Source organism: Lynx canadensis, chromosome B4, assembly GCF_007474595.2.
Source record: "Lynx canadensis isolate LIC74 chromosome B4, mLynCan4.pri.v2, whole genome shotgun sequence".
In the NCBI taxonomy this organism is placed as follows: domain Eukaryota; kingdom Metazoa; phylum Chordata; class Mammalia; order Carnivora; family Felidae; genus Lynx; species Lynx canadensis.
Genome location: NC_044309.1, coordinates 136,313,103 through 136,333,687, shown reverse-complemented (window position 1 = coordinate 136,333,687; position 20,585 = coordinate 136,313,103). Strand labels below are relative to the sequence as shown.

The 20,585-nt window shown below is 62.3% G+C and overlaps 1 protein-coding gene across 1 annotated transcript in view; it reads left to right on the top strand.

Annotated features, from left to right (window-relative positions):
- The window catches only part of SHISAL1 (shisa like 1), a 71,492-nt gene that overhangs the window by 32,865 nt on the left and 18,042 nt on the right, over positions 1 to 20,585 (top strand). Inside the window, exon 4 of the mRNA XM_030320879.1 lies at positions 6,770 to 7,078. Within this exon, the coding sequence (XP_030176739.1) occupies positions 6,770 to 7,078 (309 nt within the window). The remainder of the gene's footprint in view (positions 1 to 6,769; positions 7,079 to 20,585) is intronic.

Here is a 20,585-nt window from a genome sequence, read left to right as displayed (position 1 = left end):
TAGCAAGTCCTGTCCATCACAAGGGCTGGAATCGAGCCTGGGATCTGACCCAAGTCTTTTATAAGACCGAAGACTGACTCCCCGAGGGAGGAGGGCGGTACCAGCACTGGGGTTAGGACCCCCGAGGGCTGTCGTTGTCGGCCGAAAGCCAGACGGGAGACAGAGGCTTGGCAAGGCGAGCAGGCTTCTCCAAGGCTCTGGCGACTGGTGTCTGGAATCCTCATTTTGAAGCCCACAGGTTTCTATAATCTGCACCCTTCCACAGGATCTCACGCAGAATACCCCATCATTTCAGCACCGCGGGGCCTGCTTGCGGTGATAAAGAGTTGGGCCCTGAAATAAAGCCGTTCCCCTGGGCAGGGCTGGAACTATTGAAGAAGCCTGGCTTAGTTCTTACCCTTTAACCCCAGAAAGCATTTACGGGGCGTGCGGCAGGGGGTTAGCACGGCATGTCGCCGAAGGCACCCCACGGCCCATCCTTAGCCCACGTCGCACGCGGGGAAGGTGGGCACGGAGAGGCCGTGTAACTTGCCTGCTCCGGGCAGCCGGTCAGCGATGGAATCAAGAGCCAAGGGGAGCCGTGGGGAGAGGCGGGGGGCGGGCGCGGTGGGGCACAGGTGGAGGGTAAGGGTAGAGGGGCCGTGGGCTTTCTCCTGAGGGCCGTGAGGCGCCCCGAGGGCTTTAGCTGGGTCTGTTCTCATGGATGGTGCTTGGGACAAAGACATAGGACACCACAGAAGCCAGGATGGTGGCCTGGGCAAGACCGGGGCCCTGCTGAGGAGAGAGGCCAGCATCATCTAGAGATCATTAATCCAGGGCTCAGCTCAGAGGCCCCCAGGCAGTCGCCCAAGCTCAGGGACTGGGGCTCAGGGGGCTAGACCGGGGCCTTGCATCCAGGGGGAGCCTGCGGCAGAGAGGGGACAGCCCGGAGGGACGTGAAGGAGAGCCAGGTGGTAGCCACCTCGGGGACCGTCCTGCCCTCTGGGGCCCTGACCCCTTTGGGCGAGACGCCTGTGTTATTTTGTTAACAGTGGCTGCCTTCACAGCTACTCTGAGAGGAAGAAAGAAGGGGCTGGGCCCAGGCTGGTGAGGTCACCGGGTCCGGCCACCGTCGAGGCCTGAGGGACGCCCGGGGCCCTTGTTAGGGTCACCGGTCCCTGGAAAGCCAGGACTTGTCTGATGCTGGGGAACGCACCAGATCTCAGCCAAGAGGCCGGATGTGCCAACCTCCCGGACCCGTGAGCACCCGCCGCGGCCCGTGCAGGGGGACCAGGGCAGCCGTGACCCCCAGTGGGGCTTTCTGAAGATGCACGGGGTCCATTAGCAGCCACGCCTGCCTGGCACCCGCCCACCCCACCCACCCCGCTGGTGAATCAGCGAGGAGGCAGGGCCGGTGACAGGGAAAAGGAGAGCACTTCTGATGACTTATTTATTTGTGTTTTTCTGGAGGAACAGAATGGTTTGTTTTGGTCCTGGCAGAAAGGCAGGCAGAGCGAGGGAAGCAGCCTCGCCGAGCCCACGGCCACGGCAAGGTGCCACTTCCTGCCACGCGGGCAGGGGCCCTTGGCGTTCAGGAGACGCATGCCGCATGCCTTCCCGGGGCCGGTGGCTCAGGCTCGGGGCCCCGGACCTGCCTTGGGGGCGTCCGCCTGGGGCCCGGGGTGGGGCGGGGCGCTCAGGGTCGGCGGTCAGCTCTGTCTGGGGACAGCGGTGGCCTGGGGCGGAGTCTCGTGCAGTGAGCGGGTGTTCCTTCACCAGGCAGGTGGGCTGCAAGAGAGGGAGCCTGGGAGAGGGACCCTCGGGAGGCACAGGGGTCCTCTAAGGCCTCCAAGGACGGAGTGGATGAATTCTGGCTCCCCACTTGGCCGCACGTGCAACCTCTCTGCCTCAGAAGCTTTCCTTTCCCCGGTGCCTGAGGACCTGGGCTCCCCGGGGCCCTGGGCCCCGTCCCGCAGGCCTCGCGTCACCGTCCAGACGCTTCCAGCCACGGAACGCAGCCCCTGAGGGCTGTCAGAAGCTTCCAGATGTTCTCGTCGGCTGTTCGACCCCCTCAAGCCCTGTTCGGCATGGAGCCCGCAGACGCACGGGCAGCCTTGTAACGACCGGAGAGGTCCTAGAATCACGACGTTCCTTCGTCAGAATACACTCTGCTGAGCCAGGGGGAGGGGAACGCTTTTGAGCACTTACTGTGACGTGAGGGGCCTCACCCTAGCTCCTCTGATCCACATGGGGGTGTTTTCTGTGAAGAAGGCCCCACCGGCCCCCTGACGCCAGGGCTGAGGCCCAGAGAGGGCGAAAACTCGCCCGGAGTCACCCAGCGCACCAGGGACGGAGCAGGGCTGGGGACAGCTGCGCCTGTCCTCCAGGCTCAGTTATGCTGAGGTAGCGGGCACCCCGTAAGTCCCCGCGGCTCGAGAATCAGAGGCCTATCCGGGACTCCTCTTGCCTGTCCTCGTGGGGCCAAGCCCGTTGCCAGCGGGGCGGGAGGGACAGTGAGCATTCTAATAGTAGTGGACGCAGCTTCGTTGGCCCAACAGGCTCCCTGCCGCTGTGTGACCCCGGGCACGTCGCTTGGCCTCTCTGGGCCCAGGCCTATTGAGCGTTCCTGTGTGCCTTCATCATAGGAGCCAGCAGCCGCTGGGTCCTTTCCCCTCTAGGTCCCGTGTGATCGCATGAAGCCTCATAAACAACACCACCGCCCCTCGAGCAGGGGTACCGTTGTCTCCACTTGGCAGATGAAGAGAGTAAGGCTATGGCCCGAGATCACGGAGGGAGAGACGCGCACGGCTGGGCTTTGAATCCACGCGGGCCTGACCTCTCGGGCCCAGAGTGTAGTCACCGGGGTTACCAGCTCGTCACACGGACCCACAGGCCGCCTCGTGAGCGGGTTCGGGGCTCAGGTAGCTTAGGTGAGGTCGGCTGGGGGCCCTGCGGCCCGTGTACCTTTCTGACCCGCTGGCCCCGGCGGGTCCTCAGCGGGGACCGCCTCTGGGGCGCTGGCGGGAGCTGCCTTCCGGCCACAGCTGGCCTCCTGCCTACGTACCTGCTCCAGTAACCAGTAGGTCCTCAGTGAGACCCCTCCAGGCTCTTGTTTGTTGTTTGGGAAACACCAAAAGAATTGGAGTCTGTAAATATCCCCAGATACACTGAAAACCTGCCCTCTGGGGCTCCCTCTGGCTTCGCATCTTGCCCCACAAAACAGCCTCTGCTTTATATCCTGCCCTTTGCAAAGCACACGCGTACACACAACAAAGACCCCTGCATCTGGGTGGAATTAATGTCCAAATCGCATTTTTTTTAATGAGGTTCAACAACAACAACAACAACAACCCGGAATGATTCCAGCCGGCCAACCGTGAGGAAGGCAGGCAAAGAAAGGCAGGAGAGCCGCCTGGGGATGCTGTCCGTGGCCTGGGCTTTCCAGCCACCCACCGCGTGTGGCGAGGGCTCCCTGGCAGGGAAGTCCGTGAAGGTTGCGTCTCCTGTCGGTGCGCCCGTCCTTTCCCTGAGCGGGGGGTGGGGGGCGGGGGAGAATCAGGGCACCACTCCCCATCCCCCCAAATGCCAGTTGGGACAGAGCAACACAGTGGGATGCAGGATGTTCTGGGGCGGGGGGCAGGGTGAGCCCAGCCACTGTGGGAAATCCCCCCCTGGACATCCGGACGTGACCTTGGGGTTTTCCCAAGATTCGGCACGCCCCGAGGTCAGACGGACCCGGGTCTGAATCCCGACGCAGCCCCTTCCCAGCCGGCCGGTGACTTTGCCTCTCTGGACCTCGTGTCCTCACCTGGACCTCCTAACTCACCGGATTGTTGCGGGGAGTGAGAAGCACGGGGCACCGGCGTGCTGTGATCACCTGTTATCGCTATGAACTCTTAGTGAACGTGCAGAGAGAAGGTGAGGTCTCGTGAGGGAGCTAGTTATATATCGAGGTCTCCGTTGTCACCAGCTCACCGAAGCCTTCGACGTGCGTTCGAGCTCTGAGCTCGAGGGGCCAACAATCCCACAAAACAGCCAAGACGACACGGTGTGTTCTGGGAAACCCAGTGACTTTGGGAGCCCCAGGGAGGCGTTGGATCTGACAGGGGACACCCAGGAAGGCTTCCTGGAGGAGGAGGTGGCTGAGCTGAGACACGGGCGCACGGGAAGTAGGGAGCGGGTTCCAGGCAGAGGAGCGGCACAGACCAAGGCCTCGAGGCGACCTTTCTGCCCTGGGAACCTGGGGGCACCTGTCCAGGACGCTATGGCGCCACGGTTGAGAATGTGCGCTCTGGGGCCAGACTTCTGAGTTCAAATCCTGGCTCTGCACTCACTGGCTGTGAGATCTTAGATGAGTCTCTTCACCCTTCCGAGCCTCAGTTTCCCATCTGTAACACGGGGATGGTGGTGATAGCAACGATGCTTCCTTCCGTGTTGGCTGTGAGCGCCGAACGGGCCGCCGTGCAGAAGCGCGAAGAGCGAGGTTCGCTGGTTGCCGCTTTCATTACTGTTCTTGTTCCCTGCTGGCTCAGGCCCAGCTGCGGCCCAGCCACCACCCCCGGGCTGGCATCCTGGTCTCCCTCTCTGCAGGGGCAGCATCTGTAAGCAGCTGGCCCTGCCTCCCGCTTCCCGCTCCCCTCCCTCAGCCCCGAGGAGGCCGCTGCCATGGGAACCACCAAGGAAAAACCTGATGTTCGGAGCGATGCGGTGGGGGCTCCGGGGAGGCTGGAGAGAGGGTGCTGGGGAAAGCAGGAGGGCCGGAGACCGCAGCCAGGCCCTCCTCCTCTGTCCACGTGGACGTCCACCCCAGGACTCCTGCTTCGGCGAGCCAGGCGGGGACGGCCAGCCTCTGTTCCCTCCCAGAAATTCCACATCCAGATGTATCCAGGCAAAGCTGGCTTCCGCCTGAAGTGCGGCAGCGTGGGGCCTGGCTGTCAGTCATTCACACCTTAGCACGAACAAGCCCCCGAGACTGCTGCAGGCCTCGTGGAGGTGGTGGCTGGAGGTGGGGCCACACCAGGGAAGGAGGGTGGCTGAGATACGGACTTGCATGTCCCCCCCCCTCCCCCCAAGCAGATAACCAAGCCCTGAGCACTTACCGGGGCCTGCTCCGTGCTGAGTGCTTGGGCACCCAGAGACCTCCCACTTGAGGGACCTCCAAGCACCCAAGCCAAGTCTTCAGGGGGAAAGACTGGCTAAGCAAGGGGGAGGGAAGGCGTTCCGGGCAAAGAGCATGTGTGAGCCAAAGTGAACAGCCCTGGCCCGGGGCCCAGGAGTCGGAGGGCAATCGCCCCCGTGTCGCTGCTGAGGCCACGACTGGGCGGGGTGAATTGAGATGGTCTCTGCCGGGGCCCAGGGACACACAGGGGTTCTCCCAGGCCGCACAGCAAAGCTGGGCCAGGGAGGAACCTGAAGACGGAACCAGGTGCCCTGGCTCCAGGCCTGTGCTCTCCAGCCTCGGGCAGGGTCCAGAGGGACCTGCCGTGGGGACCCAGGACACCCAGGGGTCCTGTCTGGGCCGGAGCTGGGGGAGGGGGCAGTGAGGCGGGACACTGGCTCTGCTTTTCTTCAGTGCCCCTCCTCTCTGCCACCCGCCAGCGCTCACCCACCTGAACAGATGCCCGCAGCAGGGACCAGATGGAGGCGGTCTCTGAGTGATTAATAAATCAGTCTCTTTAAACAGCCACAGCCCCTGGCGAGCACTGTTTGGAGCACAGCAGCCCCAGCCCAGGAAACAGCCCTCCCTGGGCTCCCAGGGGACACTCAGACCCTGGCCTGGAGGTGGGGGCGGGGGGACGGATAGACCCAGACGACTCGGTCCCGGGGGGTGGGGGCCGGGTCTGATGGGCACTCAGGACTGTGGGTCAGAGGAGGGGTCTGTAGGAGGGGCAGCGTGTCTGGAAGGCTTCCTGGGGGACGCAGTGTCCAGGAGGCCAAGGGGGAGTCGGGCAGGGTGGCGGGGAGCCAAGCTTCACAAAGGAGCTGTGAGCCCCGGCAGCCTAAAACTGGGGCTGACAGCCCTCAGTGGGGAAGTCCTGGGTGAATGAGCAAGAGAGACCTTGGCCGGGGACCCTGAGAGCCCCAGCCACGCACCCTGTGGCGGTGCTGGGGGGAGGGGGAGAGGGCAGTGGCGGCAGGGGCTGTGAGTGCTGCGTGGGGCGCAGGGAGGGAGGCTGAGCCCACGTCTGCTTTCTGGACTCCTGAGGAAGGGCAAGAGGGAGAGTCCGAAGGGGGAGGGGCTGCCCGGGGGAGGGGTGCCCCCGCCGTATCCCCCACAGCCCATGGGGGGGACGCCGAGGGCCAGGGGTGTATGGCTCAGGAAGTTAGGGCCTGCGTTTGCCCTGGGTCCAGTAAGGTAGGGAGGAGCTGCTGGGGGACAGGGAGGGAGGAGGCAGTAATCCATGCAGGAGAACATCCCGGGAGGTGAGGACAGCACACACAAAGGCCCGGGGGCGGGCAAGCAGAGGGCACCCCCAGGGGACAGCCGGCAGGCCCAAGAGCAGCACGCATGAGGGTGAAGGTCTTTCCCAACTCCCTGGGATCCCTCCCCCCCCCCCCCCCCCCGGGGTCCTGGGGGCGATGCTCCGTTGGGGTGGGGGAGGGACAGGGCACAGAGGAATGGATTCCAAGGATCTAGGAGGACAGGAAGTGGAGGGTGGGTGTGAGGAGGGGAGCCAGGACACCGTGCCCCCAGGGAGGGGCTTGGGACCCCGAAGCAGCCCCGAGGATTAACTGTCGATGGGGGCTGTTGCTGTCTTTGCTCTCAGTGTCTGTCTCTGTTTCCCCCCAGCAATTACACCGCCTTGCTGGGAGTGTGGATCTATGGCTTTTTCGTGTTCATGCTGCTGGTCCTGGATCTTTTGTATTACTCGGCAATGAACTACGACATTTGCAAGGTTTACCTGGCGCGGTGGGGCATCCACGGACAATGGATGAAACAGGACCCCCGGCGGTGGGGCAATCCTGCCCGGCCCCCGCGGCCAGGGCAGCCGGCCCCGCAGCCCCAGCCTCCCCCGGGGCTGCTGCCGCAGGCCGCGCCCACGCTGCAGGGAAATGCTCACCACCCACCACTGATGACCTTCCAGAGCTCGTCTGCCTGGTGAGTGGTTGCGATCAAGGCCCCGGCCGCCACGGATCACGGGCCCTTGACAAGCTCGGAAAAGAGCGGGTCCTTACTGCTTGCTGTGTTTGGCTCGCCGACCGCCTGATCGTTTGCTTGTCTTACTTGCCGAGAAGGATTCGAAGGTGCCCGTGAGAGCACGAGCCTGGGCAAGAAGGCCAAAAACGAGAGGTGGACGCGGAGCTTGGGAGCCGAGCTCGCAAGTTGATGGCACTCAGAGCCTGGCGCGGGAGTGGTCGCCACTGAGCGTTTAATGGAGTCGTGAGTCTCCCGGCTACCACGGCAAGAGGGGAAACTGGATGGCTTGCCGAGTTTGCGCGGTCTAGGCAAAGGAAGCCAGTGGCTTTTTGGAGGTTGGGGGATAGGCTTTTTCGGCATGGAGTTAGAAAGTAAGCCTGTTACTGGGTTGGTTCCTTAGGTTCACGTGCACTGAGCCCCACAAGGACGGCTGAGGTTATGCAGGCCAGCTGCTCGGGGGTGGTCCAGGGGAAAGGAAGGGAGGCGGGGAGGGAAGCGGGATATCGGGGGCTTGGCCTAGTAGCCTGGCTGCCCCAGGAGAGCCGGGTACTCCGCCCAAGGGGTATGTTCAAAGCTGACTTTCTCTACTCTCTACTGTGTGAGCCCCAGGCCAGCGGGAGGTAGGTAGGGAATGACCGACCGTCCTTGGGCAGGGCGGACTTGGACGGAGTGAGGAGGGCTGTACGTATTTTTTTTTTTAACTCTATTTATTTATTTTGAGAGAGACGGAGACAGTGCAAGGAGGGGAGGGGAGGGGCGGGGGGGGGGCGGAGAGAATCCCAAGCAGGCTCCACACCGCCAGCTCAGAGCCCGTCGCAGGGCTTAACCCCACGAAGCCGCGAGATCGTGATCCGAGCCAAAGCCAAGAGTCGGACGCTTTAACCGAGGGAGCCACCCAGGTGCCCCGCGGCCTGTACGTTTTGGAGCAGGAGCCCAGGGCAGACACCCCAGTCAGGAGGTTTGATGTGGGGATGGGCTGCAGCCGTGGTCACGTGGGACGTGGGGCACATCCTCCCACTGAGCCCAGCCTACGAGGTCCCTCCCACAGTCTCTGAGCTTTGCGGGAAACCCGACCCAGCTTTGAGCCCCAGCAACGCGTTCGGGCAAGTCACCTTCCCGATCATCGTCCCAAAGCCCCCTGCCAGCTCCCTCCGAGGGTTGAATTAAATGTCTGGCACACAGTAGGTGCCCAGTTAACGACTGGTCCTTCCTTGCCGGAGATGCGACCAAGCTAGTGAATGATCGTTAAATAGCTAGCAGGTACTGACCTTTTCAATAATGAATGACTTAAATAATTCACGAAGAGGCACTTAAATCAGCTTATTGATTGAATAATTGCCCCATCCGTCGTGCAGGAGACAAAAACACGGCCCCGTGCACCTCAGCTTGGCAGGTACCGGCCGAGCCGGCCCTCTGGGCCCTTCCCCCGTGCCGGGCCGCTGGTGGTATCGAGGTGATGGGTGGAGAACCCCGAGGAACGGGGCGGAAAGGCGGGGGCCCACACAAACCTACAGACCTGGCCCCGATGGTGGGGTTTTCTGAAATATGGGTCTCTGGCGGCAGCCGTACCTGGGGCGTCTGTCGAAATAAATCCCTGGGAGCCTGCTAATCGGAAAACTCTGGAGGGGGCGGGGTACCTGAGGGACCACAGTTTGGGAACCACTGGACAATGTCATTCGTACGAGCGGCCAAGTTTTCGTGAGAAAGCTCCCGGGGACCGTGCATAAAGTCCAGAAACGAGACTGAGCTCGCGTCCCTGAGCTGTGCTGAGTGGGAGACGTTTCACCCAGGAGCTCAGAGGCTTTTCGTGTTCCCCCCCCCGCCCCCCGCTTCCCATACTGTGGCCTCCGAGGGGCGCTCCCGTAACCGTATGCGCGTTCACGAAACAGACCATCAGAAGCCGGCGAGCGTGTGACGGGAGATGGAGGGCTCACACCGGGTGGCCTTGCGGCTCCTGCCGTGCCCCCGACACCCGGCGTGAGCTTGGGCGAGGGGCTCCCTGCTCGGGCTTCCACGTCACCCACCACGGGGAGAGGGGGTGGCCTTGGCGAGACCGTCGGCTGCCGGCCTGCTGGCGGATGCCCACGGTTCTGGCGTCATCCGCGGAGCGCCCGCCGTGGCCCTGGCTCCGCGTTCGCGGTGTCCCATTCTTGCTCTGACCCCATGGGCGGAGAGGTGAAGGAGCCTCCGCAAAGCCACCGGCCGGTGACGCAGCGGGCATCAGGCCGCGGTCCTCTGTGCTGGCAGAAAGGACGCGGTGGGCGAAGCCACCCTCCTTCCCACCGTTCAGCGGGGCTAACGTTTCCCCATCAGCCCCCGGCCCCATCCTGGGCGGAAGACGTCAGTGACACTGGAAGATGTGACCAGCGGCGGGGCGGGGAGGGGCGCGGCCCGGGCAGGGCTGAGCGGGCGTCCTGGGCAGAGAGCCGTGAGCGTGGCCACCAGGGCGTCGTCGTCGTCAGGCGACACGGGGCGTGTGGCTGGGGGGGGAGTAGGGGGAGGGCCGTGCTCAGTGCTTCCCCCAGAGCGAGAGCTGGAGTCCGCAGCCGCCCCCAGATTGTCACCCTGGGTTCCCCAAGCAGCCAGCTCGTCCCCGTTGGGTACAGATCCCATCGGCTGTCCCCTGCTGTCCCGGCACCGTTAGCGTGTTTGGGGCTGGAGCTGACGGTCCCGGTTCAAGACCCACCTGCATCGCTCTGTGACCTGAGCGAGGCATGGCACCGGCCCTGCCTCAGTTTCCCCCACGAACATACCGGGGGGCATGTCCGCCTTGGGAGTTAAGTGGGAGCATCCTTCGGAGGAGGGGCTTGGCCTACTGCCTGGCCCCGGGGGCTTGTGGATTCTCGGGGTCACAGGTGGGTGACTCAACGTGGTCGGGGTCGGGGTGCCGCCCTGCCGGGCGGATGGGGACGTGGAAGCCGCCAGCCACGTGCTGCTGATGTCGTTGCCCGTTTGCCCTGTGGGGTGAGGCTCGTGTGCCCCATTCTCCCGTGTGCAAACTGGGGCGCTCGGGGCGGGGTGGGGGTGACCTCTGTTCGCGGGAAGCCGGCTTTCCCTGTTACTGAGACCAGGAAGTTTGGCGGTCGAGCTCCACGAGCTCAGTCCCCCCAGGCGCCCCGCTGCCCGGGCTCACGTCCTCCTCAGAGTGGTGACAGGCGCCCTGCGCACCTGCCTGTTCTGTCGGTCGCCCTGCCCCCCTTGTGCTCCAGAAGCTCCCCAGACGGCAGGACCCTTCCCCTGCCTCCCTCTCCTCCTCTCTTCCTTCTCTCTTCCCTCCCCACCCCCCATCTCCCTCCCCCTTCTTCTGTCTCCCTCCCCCTCCTCTGTCTCCCTCCCGCTTATTCTGTCTCCCTCCCCCTCCTCTGACTCTGTCTCCCCCTCCTCTGTCTCCCTCCCCCTCCTCTGACTCCCTCCCCCTCCTCTGACTCCCTCCCCCTCTGTCTCCCTCCCCCTCCTCTGTCTCCCTCCCCCTCCTCTGTCTCCCTCCCCCTCCTCTGTCTCCCTCCCCCTCCTCTGACTCCCTCCCCCCTCCCCCATCTATCTCTCCCTTCTACCCCCTCCCTCCCTCCCCCTTCTTTCCCTCTCTCGGTTCCTTCCCACATTCACAAGCATTCCCCCAGCACCTGCCGTGCTCCGGCCCCCTCCCAGGCCCAGGGCCCCCCACCTGCTCCCCCTGGTTTGTCTTTGGCCCAGCGCCTCCCACCTTCTGGCGAGTCCCATCACTGATACCAGGCCACCATCTCTGTGGGCCAGGACCTCAGCCCACACCGCGGCAGGGACCTCTCTCTGCCTCCGGTGTCCAGGGCACGTAGCAGGTGCTCAGCAAACGCCGCTGGAGCCGGGGCGCACCTGCGTCACCTCGCGCCAGCCCTCGGGCCGGCTCTCCTTGTGCCGGGGGCCCTTGTGGCCTAAGGGAGAAGGACGGGGCAGCTGGGGGGCCGCCCGCACCAGCACGGGTGCCTCCACGTGGCGCTGTGTGCCCGTGGCCGCCAGGACAGTCCCCGAGGGGTGGTGCCGTCATCCTTGCCGTCACCGGCGCGGGCCCGCGTTCCTCGCTGCTGCTGTGGCGGGTCCGGCCGAGAGCCAGCAGCCACACACGGGCAGACGCACCTGCCTCGAATCCCAGCTCGGCCCCTGGAGGCTGCCTCGCCTGCCGGAGCCTCGGTTTCCTCACCTGTAAAATGGGGACAAGGGCAGCCTGACCTCAGAGTGCCGTCGTGAGGACCGAATGACCACCTGGGCCCCCAGCCTCCCGCACTGTCCCCGCCCTCCCGCGCCCAGGGCCTCAGCCCCTAGCCTGGCCCCCGAGCCCCCCGCCCCCACCCCCACCCCACAGCTCTCTCTGCTCATCTCCCTCTGAAACGCACCGGGAGCCACACCCGCACCCCGTTTAGACGCCACCCGCCGTCATTATTTCCACCGGCTGGGCCTGTGTGACTGCTGTCGCCCCCTTTACAGAAAGGCAAACACAGACCCAGAGAGGGTAAGCGACTGGCCCGAGGCCACACAGTAAGCTCGGGGGCTTGAGCCGGATCTCCCCAGCCCCGGGCCTCCCAGAAGCAAGCAGGACCCTGAGCCAACCGCCACAGGCCCCTGCCTACGTCGTCCCCAGCCACACTCCTTCCGCCGCGGGCCCGGCCCCGCTCTGGCCCTTGCCAATTCCCACCTCCCTGCCGTTACACGCAGTTCCCTTCCCCGCGTGCTATTCTTGTCTTCTTCCGCATCTCCCCGGGAACTCCTATTCGTCCCTCAAAACCTTCCCTGAAGTCAGAGCCCTGGTCAGGCCTAGAGGCCCGAGGCCTGGTGTGGGCGGGGAGGGGGGGGGGGTATGGGATGGGGCAGTGACGGGAGGAGACGAGCCTGGCCAGCCCCCGGGGCCTCTCAGTCTTTCAGAGCTCAGGGGGAAATTCCTGACTTGGCCCGGGAAGACGGTTGTTTGTGTATCTCAGGCTTCAGTGGGCACTCAGTCCCCTGGGGTCCTGTTGGATTTGCCAGTTCTGAAGGGCATGGTCTGGGTTGGGCCTGGGAGATGCCGATGGTGCCAGTCTGGGGACCGCCTCTAGAAGAGTGGGGACAGAGCCCTCCTGTTCGAGCCGGGAGCTCCTCTGCAGGGTGGTCTCGGAGAGACTTCTAGGCCCAGATCGGCAGAAGGAGCCCAGGGGGCCTGGGGGGCTGTCTCTGGCGCCCATGGGGGACACTGAATAACCTGGCCCCCTAGGCAGGAGAGGGGCAGGTCCCCACGGCCCTCAGGGCGGCCTTGGGTGTGCACAGGAAGTCGCATGTGGCTTGAGATCACGTGGAACCAAATTACATCAGGCTCTGACCTGTCCCTGAGGTGCCTTAAGTGGTGGGGGGGTGGGCGGCCTGCCCCTAGAAGGCTCCCGGGTTGATGGAGCAGGACAGAGAACGGCCACAGTCGCCCAGAGCGCCCAGAGAAACTGGGCGAGCCCATGATGAGCTGCAGGGGAGGGGAGAGTCAGGGCGGGCTTCCTGGAGGAGGAGGCAACATCAAGCCAGACCCGGGGACGTGAGGGGTTGGAACAGAAGGGCAGAGCCACTTCAGACCGAAGAAACAGCCCAAGAAAAGGCCGCAGCGACCCCGGAAATTGCAAGAGGGCTGCAGGTGTGTCACGTGACCCGAGACGGACCCAGACTCCCGGCCCCGACGACGTACCGCCCCTCTCGGCCCAGAGGCCTCCCTCCGCCCGCCAGCAAGGCCCCCCAAGCGGCTCTCGCCTCCTTCCTCCCGGACCCAGAACACCCTCTGGCTCTTTACGGAACTCATCCGTACGCCTCCCTCGGGGGTCCCCGGAGTTTTGCCCGACCCCAGAACCTTCCTCCCAGTAAAGCTCGGGCATCACTTTTTTTCTCCCCGGCTCCGTGGCCAGATCCCTGGTGCGCGGTTTCTGGCAGGCCGCCAGCCAGCAGCAAGAAATTCCAGAAAGTCAGCGTCTGCATGCGGGCGCAGTTCCAAGCCTCGGGGCTCTCAGCTGGACTAGGAAAGCCTGGACCCGTCCTCTGCAACCGCTGTCTTTCCAGGCCGGAGCCCTGGCCTCCTCCCACCGCAGCCCAGTTCAACGGAAGGCACGTCCTGCTGCTTCCCCAGCTGTGTCCGCGGCACGCACGGCTCTGGTAGAAGCCCAGGAAGGTGATGCTCCACGACCAGGCAGCACCACGGAGGGTGGGGGTGACGGGCCCAGACCCAGAGGCCTCATCGGCTGTGTGTCCTCAGGCAAGCTGCTGGCCCTCTCTGAGTCTCAGCGCTTCCTTCCCCTCAGCAATGGTGACGAGGAGCGAAGGAGGGGGCCCTTGCCCAGGGCCGAGCACACAGTAGGGCTGCAGGGGACGTCGACGCCTTTCCAGGCACCACATCCTTACCGCCAGCCAGCTGGCCTGTCCTTCCTCACCCCGCGGGTGCTTGGCCCGAGGAGGAGTACTTGGGGTCGGTGCTAGGGAGCAGCTTGAAAGTCACGGCCGAGCCGGGGCCACGCTGGGCACTCAGACAGGGCTCCCTACGTTCCTGGCCCGTCCCCGCGAGACTGCGAGAACGAGGGTTTTGTCCGCTCGGTTCGCTGCCTCGTTCCCGGCTTTCAAGCATTTATTTCATGGATCCGCGTTTTACAGGTGAAGAAACCAAAGCACGGAGAGGTTAGGTCACTGGCCCGGGGCCACCCCGCTGGTCACTGGCAGACCCAGCGTTTGAACACAGGCAGCTTGCTGTGACCGGCCTGGAGAACTGCTCGGCCGTCAGGGCCCGGTCTCCGGTCTGGTCCCTTCAGCCAGGGGGCCGGACCGGACAAGGCAGGCAGGAGTCCGGAGGCAGAGGTCGAGGGCCTCAGACGCCCGACGAAGCCTTGGGCAGGAGCTGGGTCTGTGCCACGGGCGCCATCAGCCACGGCAGGACCCAGGGCCCCGGGGAGGGTTCAGGGGCCAGGAGGAAGCCAGGGTGTGGGGTCCGGTTCTGGTCGCACCCTTCTTCTGGGCCGGGCGCCTGGACGTACAGTCTGGCTGACTCGGGGGCAGACGATGGCGATGAACCGTCAGCTGTGATAGGAGAAAGCGCAAAGGGTGCGTCGTCCGGACCGGGCATCGGGGACGGCTTCCTGGAGGAGGCGATCTTCAAGGATGAGGAGTAATTAGGCAAAAAGCAAAGGGGGGAGGGCGTTGCTGGTGGGAAGAAGAACATGAACAAAGGCCTGGGTAAGGGGCCGGGACCCTCGGGGTCTCGGCAGGGAACAGCCGTCCTGGAACAGAGTGCATCTCAAAGTTCCCTTCTCTAGTAGAATAGTCAGGTTCTTTTTTCTGGTGAGAGCCCCTTTACTGATAACATCCCACAAGAGGCCACAAATGCCCCCCTGAAAGTTTTCTGGGGCTCAGGGCTTTCTCTCTTTCTTCTCTTTCCCTGCCCCAAGGGCCACCGTAGACCCAGAGACCCCAATTCAACCTAAAGGATTAAGTTCGGGTGCTTAGGACAGACTGGGCCCCAGGGTCCAGAAGAAAGGACCAGACCACATCCGAAGTGACTGGGGCTGGCAGATTTTCTCGCTTGTAACATTGAGTAAACTGTGACAAGGGAGCCGCAGGGAGGGGTCGAAGGAAACCGTTTGGAGGGAAAGCCGCAGACAGTGCACAGCTCGAATCCCACGTCGGCCCCCCCCTGGGTCGCGCCACCCGGACAGGTCCCTACAACCTGTCGCCAGGCCCCGGTGGCTCAGAGGTCATCAGGAGAGGGTGAGGGGAAGGCCGGCCGCCCAGAGCCAGGGCGCGGCGATCCTGTTCATGCGTCTTCATTATTATTTCCCTGCTCTGCGGCCGCCTCTGCCTCAGCCCTCCACCGGGGAGTGGCCACAGTTTCCTTTTATGCCTAATTCCCTCTTTGGTTTTTAAGTATATTTGTTTATTTCTGAGAGGGTGGAGAGGGACGGAGCGAGAGGGAGGCACAGAATCAGAAGCAGATTCCAGGCTCCGAGCCGTCAGCACAGAGCCCCACGCGGGGCTCGAACCCACGAACCGTGAGATCGTGACCCGAGCGGAAGTCAAGACTAGAAGGCTTAATCGACCGAGCCACCCGGGCGCCCCCTGAGTTTCCATCATAGAAGTGCCCGTGCTCGCTGGAGAACACGGGGGGCCAGACACACCGATGGCCGTTCCCCACAAACGCAGCCCGTTGTCCCCCGCGACTCTTCCCGTTTTAGGACTGTTGCCATCTGCACATCGAGCCGCGCGTCAAGGGTTTTTAATACAACGTTCTGTCTCCAGGAGCTGCCGGCATTATTGAGAAGTTTTCATAACACTGCTTTAATGGCTGCCTTAATTGTCCGTTGAGAGGTGATGGTCCATAAGTCAGTGACCCACTTCCCCGTCTCAGGCCACCTGGGGCTTCTGACCGTCGCCCCTGCCGACCTTCTCCGTCCAGCTCTCAGAGCATCGCTGTGTCCCGTGCGGGCCCCTCAGCCCCCAGGACGAGAGGCTTCCCAGATGGAGGGAAGCCCAGTCAAGCACGCCCAGTGATGGAAGGACCGCTCACTCCTCCAGAAGCCGCCTGCCGCGTTAGGACAGCCCTGCCTTCTAGGAAGCTCTATTTTTTTCTTTAAAAGGCAGGAAACAGTGTTCAGATGCAGAGGCTGTGAAAGGCAGACAGACCTGGGTTCAGATCTTGCTCCCCATTTTTTTAAAAGTCTATTTATTTCTTTTGGGGGCGGGGAACGCAGAGAGAGAAGGAGACAGAATCCCAAGCAGGCTCTGCACTCAGTGCAGAGCCCGCCTCGGGGCTCGATCCCATGAACCGCGAGATCACGACCTGAGCCCAAATCAAGAATCGGATGCTTCACTGACTGAGCCAGGCGGGCGCCCTGCTGCCCCATTTTTGGATAGCTGGTGATGTGGCCACACTCCCCTCACGGGGAAAGCGGGATGGTAGGATCCACGCTGTCTGGTTCAGCAAGAGGAGGTGTGGAAGACTGTGGCGCACAGAAGCCGCTCTACCAGTGGCCCTCCTCTCCCCCCGCCCCTGGCGTCACGTCAGGGGGTGGCAGGCTTTCTGTGATGTTGAGGACAGCAGTCAGGTGCCCCAGGGTCCACAGCCCCCTGGGCCGAGTACTGGCTGGCCACGGGGCAGTCAACAGCCAGAAAGGGTTTCAACGGATGAGTAGGAGTTTGCTGGAAGTGGAGATACGGCCGTCCGGGCAGAATGCGGCTCAGGCTGAGTCCCAGAGGATGGAAAAGGCTAGTGAGAAATGGGGAGCCCTGGGGAGCTCCGGGTCCTGGGTAACACCCCTCAGGGCTCCCAGCCCCTCACGTCTCCCTCCTCTTCTCCCCAACCTCAGACACCGGAGGGCCCGGTGACTGACTCTTTACCATGTCAACGTCCTATCAGGGACGCCAGGGAACGGACCCCGAATCCGCCCTCCTCACCCCTCTCCCGAAACCAACCATCTGGTCCACCTTGCCAGGACTGAGGCAACACCTTCTAAATCTCTTCCCGCTTCTATCCTTTGCCCCCCACAGCGGCAGAACAATCCCATTAAAACATAAGTCAACTCCCGTTGGCGCCTCCCCTCTGTCTAGGAGATGAAGCCCGAATCCTTTCAACGGCCCGCCCCATGTCCTGCTACCCCTCCCCGGTCCCTCTGTCCTCATCTCCCCCATTTGCTCCAGCCACCCCGGCCTCCCTGCAGCTCCTGGAGCTCGCCGAGCTCCCTGCCACCTCAGGGCCTTTGCACCTGCCACGCCCTCTGCCTGAATGTCTCCTCTCCCGGACGCCTGCTCCACTCCCTCCCTCCCTTCCGCCTGGGGCCCGCCCCGATGTCACCTGGTCAGAGAGGCCTCCCCTGGCCAATAAAATAGCTGTGCTATCTTATAAATGTCTAAATAAGTTTCCCTATTTTATAAATAGCCTCCCCTCTCTACTCCCCCTCACCCCCTTTCGTCTCTTCATGGCGCTTACCGCCTGCTGCTGTGTTTATTGTCTTGCCTGGTGTCTGCCTCCTCTGCTGTCAGGAGACCCGAGGAGAGTCGCGATGGGTCCGTCTTGCGCTCAGCCCGGACCCCCCGGCCCCTGTTGTCAGTGCTTAACGCCATGTGTCCTCCTCTGCCCAGCGCCCCGCCCATAGCAGGCCCCTGTGAGGGGTCAGGTCAGTGAGTTAATTGCATTATTATTGTTAATAACAGGCCCTCCCACTTCTCGAGGAACTGGGAGCTAAGCAGCTGTAGCAAGCAAGTGCCATTTCGTGTCCCCAGCACAGCTTGTCATCCGCACCTGGGGGGGGGGGGGGAAACAGACGCCCAGAGAGGGTCAGCAACTTGTCCTGCGTCGCACAGGCCGAGCCGGGATTCACACCCAAGTCCAGCGGACTCTGCAAAGCCCACGTTTTGGGAGCGGGAGGCAGTGCCTCCGCCCGTGCTTTTCCCACCGGGAGAATAAACCCTGAGCGGCGCGCACAGAGCACGCGGCCCCCTGGCAGACCGGGTGACGGGGGTTCTCTGCGCAAGTCAGGCCCCACGCGCTCTTGGGGCAGGACCCCGAGGACCCGTGAGGCCTCCAGGCCCTCGCACACCCAGCCCTCTCTGGCCCGGACCCAACACGAGCCGGAAACTCGGTGTGGGTTCCGACCCGGAGCTGGCTCTGTGTGGCTTCTGGGGAGCACGTGGTTGGCGTTGGGGTCTCCGTCTTTCCTCCGGCATCACCTGTGAAGGTGCATCTCAGCCCTCGGTATCTCTCCGGAGCCCCGAGGAGAAGCCGAGGCGGCCAGTGTCCCCAACCATCCGTCTGGCAGCTCCCTATTCGCCTCCTTCCTCCGGAAACCTCCGCCCGTCAGAGGACCCAGCAGCTCGGAAGGGGAAATGCGACGCACGGGCTGTTTCGAATACAACTTTTACTTGGAAGATCTCACAGCAAATGCGCAGAGAGGTGGGAGCTGGGTTCCCACGTGCCTCCCTCCACTTGGCAGTGGGGAACCTCGGGCAAATGATCTCACTTCCTTCAGCCCCACTTGCCCTGTCGACGGACTCCAGAAAGTTAGGGGCAGCCGTAAACACACTTAAGTGGTTGTGGATTTTCCTTTTTCGAATTATTTCCTCTGGATACATTCCAGGCAGGATGCTGATTGAGTCAGGGGGTAAGAGCTGTGTGGTTCTTTGTACCAGCGCCAGCCTCCTTCCCCAGGGGACTGTCACCAGCAGCGGCTTGTGAGCGCGGGGCACCCCTCATTTTTATGTGGTTTGCATTTCTTTGATTGTTAGGGAGGCTGAACACCTTTCCGTTAATCTGTTAATTGACTGTATTTCCTCTCCTGTGGGTTGCCCATCTATGTTACCGTGCCCCAAGACAGCTGATAATTAATTAAAGGCATTTCCGGAAAGCCACTTTTCGTCCCCAAACTTCAGCTCCCGGCTGTTCCTCTTGTCTGCGTCTCCCCTTCTCCTATGCTGTTTACTTAATATATTTTTAATCGACTTTAAATCAAGTCGCTTCTTTAGAAAACTCAGGCTTGCTCTAAGCAACGGTATCTTTGGTTTAAGAGTTACATTTTTCACGGTATCTTTGGTTTAAGAGTGACATTTTTCCCAGTACGCGTAAAGACAAACGCATAAACATCGCCAAGACGTGCCCAGGGCCACCTTGCACTGACTCACGCGAGCTGGTAGTTAAAATTTTCAGGAATTTTGTGACCCCGTGTTGAAGACAGCCACTCCAACAATGAACTGATAGGAGCGGACAAATAAATAAATTACATGAAACACAAAAGTAATCGATATTCGAAACGCTTCACTTCCTAATAATGATTTTCCTACATTTCCTACCATCTGAGCTCTTGGGCCTTTTTATCGTATGGGTGCAGTGAAACTTACTTATATTGGCTACTGTGTATCTCTTCCCAACTCTGAGTCCGGTGACATCATGCTGACAGGATTTGCACCATGGAAACGGGCAGCAGATGTTACAGATCAGGGCTTTTTCCTCTCGAGAACTGGCCGTCAAATGCTCCCTGGTTACATTTCACTGCTCGTAACGTTTCAGATGCTCCTGTGTTCAGCACCTCCCACTATCTGCCTGCCCCAGCGGGGCGCGAATCTTAGCGTGGAGAAGCAAATGTGTCTTTACGTGCTTTCCAAAGTGGGACCCCAGTACCTCCAGAGACACCCACAGACCGGCGTCCGGGGCAGTGATAGCTGGGCCAAGAGGCAAGGTGGTCCTGGAAAGGGATTCATCAGCCCTTTCCAGCTCCCGGTCCCTCCCGGAGCAAAGAAAGCAAGGGAGGTGAGAAGTCAGGAGGACTGGTCAGACCTTCCTGTCGTCCCACTGGCCCTCGGTCCCCGGAGGGACCACCTTGGCCAGTCCCTTTTGCCAACTTGCCTGCCCCCTCCGCTTTTCCTTCTCCGAACCCGTGTGCGCCCTTCTGAGGATGCGGCCAGACCCCATCGATTCATTCATTCCTTCAACACGCGCTTTCCGAGAGTTGGCCGTGCTCTAGGGCCAAGGGCAGGGAATAAAAGATAGGAAAGACAAGGCCCCGCCCTCACGGAACACCGGCCAGTGATGCCCAGAAAATCAATCCTGACCACTTTGCCTGGAAAATCAGTGTAGTCGGCCACAGGGCGAGTATACCTCAGAGAGGGTTTTGGAAAAGTCTCTTTGAAGGTGCACTTTCAGAATGAACCAGACTGGCCTTGACTGTCCACAGACCCCTCTTGGAGCCCAGGTTCCAGACGGAGGTTCACTGGGCCCGGATCGCAGCTCTGTGCGGCCAGATCCACAGGCCCTGTGACCTTGGGCGAGTCACTTGTTCCTCCCAGGCCTGTTTGCCCGGCTGTGAAAAGGGGACGCTGGGCGATGGTGCCCACCAGGAGCCTGGCACGGGGCAGGCCCTCAGCCACAGGGCGCTGCATTGCCAAGGGCGTGCTGCTGGATGGCCTCATCAGACGTGCCTCGCCCTGGGAGGGGCTCCTGCGGTCCTGCCCGTGCTCCCGGCCACCTGGCCCCACGGTGGCGGGGGGGGCGGGGAGGACCCACACTGCCCAGTCGGCACAATAGTTTGGAATCAGTTAAGATTCCCTAACCCAGTAACTGCGGCCAGCTACTGTTCAGACAAAGAGGCTGCTTTGAGTGAGCAGTTAACAAAGAGATGTTTCCACGGAGGCCTGGACGAATCCGGGGAACATCGCCTGCGAGAAAGGAGGATGTTCCTTCATGTCAGTTTGACAGGAATCCCGCATTATGGGTCCCTGGGCCGCAGCGGGGGAGGGGGGGCGTGCGGAACGCGAGATTGCCGCGAAGGGAAGCGCGGCCGGGCCCATAGCCGTTATACGTCCCCAAACCATTGAGTGCAGGGGCTCTTGATGGGCCCAGCTCCCAGATCGGGCGCCACAGGGCCGGGGAAGGAGGAATTCATCTCCATCAGCGCAGGCCAGGGAGGACCAGAGAACCTTTCCTTCCTTATTCCCTCCATCATTAAAACTCTGGCCTTCA